The 5,000-nt window shown below is 37.0% G+C and overlaps 1 protein-coding gene across 1 annotated transcript; it reads right to left on the bottom strand.

Annotated features, from left to right (window-relative positions):
• Nucleotides 1-920: 920 nt before the first annotated feature.
• Nucleotides 921-2,861, bottom strand: LOC119580701 (transcription factor Sp5-like). The gene is given in 3 exon segments (XM_037928798.1): nucleotides 921-1,328; nucleotides 1,331-1,414; nucleotides 2,856-2,861. Coding segments are annotated over 3 exon segments (498 nt in total).
• Between the last annotated feature and the right edge of the window lie 2,139 nt (nucleotides 2,862-5,000).

Raw genomic sequence — 5,000 nt, 5'->3', positions numbered from 1 at the left:
CCGGCCTCCATTTGATCTGTGATATTGCGTCATTTCATACATTACATTCTAACGCATTTCTCCGTAATTTTATATTTAAATAAGTAAACGGGACACATCAGTATTTCCTAAACTGAATAGGATAGGTACGTAAGTGCAGCCTTTTCCTACAAACTGTCTTTATGTGACTGATGTAAAGAAATTTAGAAGGGGGTGAGAAGTAGTGCGAGGAGGGGGCGGGTAGGCAACGCTCTGTTGTCGGGTGGTTAATAGAATATTTAGATTCTGTTTCAGCCTTGATTTTCTGTCTTAATTATAGTTTCTTTGTTGTGTCATGTTATAACACTCAGTATAAAAATCATAATGCATAATAACACACACACACACATACACACACACACACACACACACACACACACACACAAGGCACACAAATATATTAATATATTCTATATATTTATAGTATATTATATAATATATATAATATAATCATATACATATAAATATAACACAAACTATAATAATATACTAAAACATATATATATATATATATATATATATATATATATATATATATATATATATATATATATATATATATAATGATGCATATGTCTTACATATATATGTAATATATATATTGTATATATATACATATACACAGAGATAGACGTGTGAGTTTGTACGTAGATATGTATATATTGTGTGGGTGTTTATATTTCACTACTAACTTGTAATCCGACATTGTTTTTTACCAATTTGCTGAGGAGGAATTACAAATTATCTATAGAACTTGAATTCAAAAACATCTAATTTTTTGTAATATGTACAGAATCCATAGGGTGTTTATATATTCACCTTAGCAAAGCGATACAAAGGCAATTCAATCCGTCGAAAAAGTGTCAATTATGAATTGCACCTCCGACGTCCAAATCAGCCTCCTACAAATCTACTTCAGATATTGGAGAATCTGGCAATGCGAATGAGTGAAAGTCACCGCTATAACCATTAGCAATATCATCACTGAACTGAAAACCGACGTCGTCGCCTTCGGCAAGAGAATCAGGAGCAATACGGGCGCGTCGGTTGTCGTGCATCTTGACGTGTTTGTTGTAGTGATCAGATTGCATGAAACGTTTTCCACACTGTTCACACTGGAAACGTTTTTCACCCATGTGCGTTCTGAGGTGGCGTTGGAGTTCATCGGAGCGAGTGAACGCCTTGTTGCAGTACATCCAGTGACACACGAAAGGCCGGTCTCCGGTGTGTGAAAGCAGATGTGCCTTCAGGTGGAACGTTTTGGCATAGAGCTTGCCACATCCCGGGACATGGCAGATGTGATTCTTCTTCTTGGCGCCTGTAGTATTTCGTGAGGCGTCGTGGTAGATGGGACAGCGGCATCGTCGACAACGCCGAGCACATAAAACACACACAACTGATTTGGTTTTACGTCACGAACCCCCTCACAAGGCTATGACGGTGCCTTCTTTCGAAGGACTTTGGTTCTGGCATGTGACAGCCATTTCCCCTTTTAATCTCGGACCATTGGTTACCGCTGCACCACGGCGTACACTATAACACACATATAGGTATACATATATGTATGTATATGTGTATACACACACATATATATATGTATATATATGTGTGTGTGTGTGTGCGTGTGCATAGAGATAAATATATACCGCACATGTACAAAGTACTTCACGACTTAGAATACCATAGGTTACTTTGGTATTACTCGTTTACTTAGGATTATTATTATCATTTTTACTTTGACATGGGATAGCATATACCTTAAAACTAAGTGAGGTACGTTTTCAAAGCTCCATCATCACAGTCGTTCTTATATCCATGCATTTGACAATGACATCTCAAGACAGATGTTACATAGTTAGCTATGGTGTGAAGTATCTATTGTATGGACCATTCTCAAATTATCTATATTATCACAGAAATTCGAAAACAATCTCCCCCCCCAAAAAAAAAAAAAAACTATTGAACAAATTATATTTTTAAAAATAGTTCAAAATGTTGGAAAGAAAATCGGAAATAAAAGGGGAGAGACGAATAAAAAAAAAGGAAGGTCATCTCTAGCACGTAATCCCAAGACACGTCATTTTCATGTTAGCCGTAGCCCGCCCTTTGAAAATTTATAGTAAAAGAATTTCACCTTGTTCTGTAGTAGTTTTCAGAACGGACTTTCCTACTGGGAAGACTTACGTAGGGAGGAGGAGGGCCATTAGTAGGAGGAGCCCATGGGCGGGACGAAGATGGGCCGTGTTTAGGGCGTGGCGACGCAGGAAAAGGTTGAACTTGATTATGACCTGATCCTGTGGTTTACTGATTATTCTGTGATTTACGATCCGGAACCAGTTGCTCTGAAGCTGAGACTAAACTCCTTGTCGTATTGCTTTAGACAAAGAAGTCATAAAAAGGATACACATTAACAGGCAAATGTGTTTTGACAAGCGAGAGGTTGCTCATTTTCCATTTGTGGAAAGAACATTATTCGGATGAATGTCTGAGGTGCAAATAGCATATCCTAGATTGAATGGTTACCCTTTTTTCATAACTTCCGATTTCATATACCCAAAATCGACAAATATCTTTACTTCCCGGTTAACACCGGGTAGTAAAGATATTTAACCCCGTCACTTTACATGACATAACGCCTACACTGCACACTGCAGTCAAGTCTACGGGAATGTCCTTAACATTTCATTTTATTATGTTATGATAACATCTGATAGCTTACAAGGATCACTGCAATTATTTGCGGTATTGATTCAGTACCTACTGATATTTCCCCTTAGAAAGTTTATAACTCCAAATTGCTATTAGTAAGTTTACATTTGTACAGTTTGTTTTGGCACCCACATGTTTATAAGGTGGAAAAGGAATGGGCATATAAGAATGTGCGCATATGTATATGTCAGGATGCCGTGTGAGAATAAAGTTGTTTTAATAGGATACTGGAAACCTGCGCATACACACAGTAAGTGAGAATAGGCACACAGGTCAAATCTCATAACTTTCTAATATAATATAGTTAGCTAAACAAACTTTTCAAAAGACAAGAAAGCACCCATCCCAAGAACCAAAAGGAAAAAATGTGTGAGGATGAAGTCTTTACCAGCACCATCTATTATTAGTGTTTCGAAGTGAGTGTTGCTGTTCTTTTTGGTGATGTTTTCATTAGTAGATTTGAATGCAACTAAAATATTTTTCATCGACTTTATATTTGTTCTTTCATTATTGAAACACATTTATGAATATGTTTAAACATTTCCATGTTGTAATCAACAGTTATTAGACCCATAATATGTCCAACGTATGCACCATACACCACATTTTGTAATTTTCTTGTTTACTGTTGAAAAATGAATACAGTATCTCATCATTATGAGTAACAATCAATGGCTTCATTGCAAATGGAAGACAGAAATGTAGATATAAATAAACTAGCCAAAAGCGTAATACACTGGGATTTGAGGGAGTGTCAGTGTGTATCAGTGAAAGCATGAAAAATAGTGAGTATAGGCGCCATTACAGGCTTTTTTTGCATAATCAACAGATCAGTGTGTAAAGAGACCCATCGTCATTCTCGTTAATCATTCGAGATCAGAAGCACCAGAACTGCTAAGGAAAGCACCACTTGAAAATCAGGTCAGATACAAGGAAAACGTTTAAGTGACCGACAAGAACGAGTTCGCGACAAGGTGTGAATCGGTGGCTCTCACGAGAGGTCACATCAGGTCACCAATGAAATATTCAGGAAAACAATTCTTCTTTCATGATTTACGATTCTGAAATTTTGAAGTGTTATATACTTTGATTAAGAGACGTTGGAAATAATATATTTCACGATTAATACCCCGATAAATCTAGTGATAAATAGGAAGAGAGAAAGAGATAACAATACTTTTATTAATTCCATTTGTTACAATTGTTATTCTTATATTTGGTGTGACACCGTCACACACACACACACACACACACACACACACACACACACACACACACACACACACACACACGCGCGCACGCGCACACGCATATACACACACACAGTAATGAGAAGAGAGGCCATAATTATAACATCCTGATAAGCAAGTCAGGCTAATTATGATGCATCATTAATCATCATTTGTCGCTATGTAAAGGACGTGAGCACGGGTGACCTTTGGTGAACTCCATGTTTGCCTAACCAAATCACACCTTGTCGCGAACTTGTTGCTGCAGTCACACATACGTGATTCAAGATTAAAACGTTTCTTTTCCATTTAATCCGGATAGAGTTATACTAATAAAGAGAAAATGTATGCATTCCCTGTAAGCCCTCTGATGTAGGGGCATGGTTTCCTCCTGTGCCCACAGAAAAAGCACGCCAACCACATATTGCAATGTTCATTCCACGCCCCTCGCCGCACCCGCGGAGGTGGGAGGCCGGCCGAGGGGCGGGTACGGCGATCAGCTGAGATTAAGACGTAATCATGACCCGGTCATTCTTCGATTGCTCCGTGATTTATGACCCGGAACCAATTTCCTGCAGTCAAGGCCAAAGGAAAAAGAGTTACGAGAGTAACTCCCGTAATGCGTGCTTCGTTCCAACACTATTCAGTCGAACTGAGAAATTTCGTGGTAAAAGTCGCTGTAATTTTTCTCTTTACTCACGAGACATAAGAGTAGGCATTATGCAATACCAATATTGATATTGCATATCATATCAGTCATCATATTTATATTGCATATCATATCAATCATCATATTTATATTGTATCATATATATACTATACTATTTTTATACTAGTATCATGCTAACTGTTACACTAGTATAGTACTAATTGTTTTACTAGCATACTATTTGTTATACTTACATCAAACTACTTGTTATACTAATATTATACTGTGATACTAAATTCATACTAATTGCTATACTAATATCATGCTGTTATACTTATATTATATATCATTCATATACTTAGATCATAAAAAACTATTTTACTTAAATCATAAAA

The sequence above is a fragment of the Penaeus monodon genome, chromosome 14 (assembly GCF_015228065.2).
Source record: "Penaeus monodon isolate SGIC_2016 chromosome 14, NSTDA_Pmon_1, whole genome shotgun sequence".
Taxonomy (NCBI): Eukaryota; Metazoa; Arthropoda; class Malacostraca; order Decapoda; family Penaeidae; genus Penaeus; species Penaeus monodon.
Note: the sequence above shows the minus strand (reverse complement) of the source record. Positions and strands in the feature narration are given on the sequence as shown.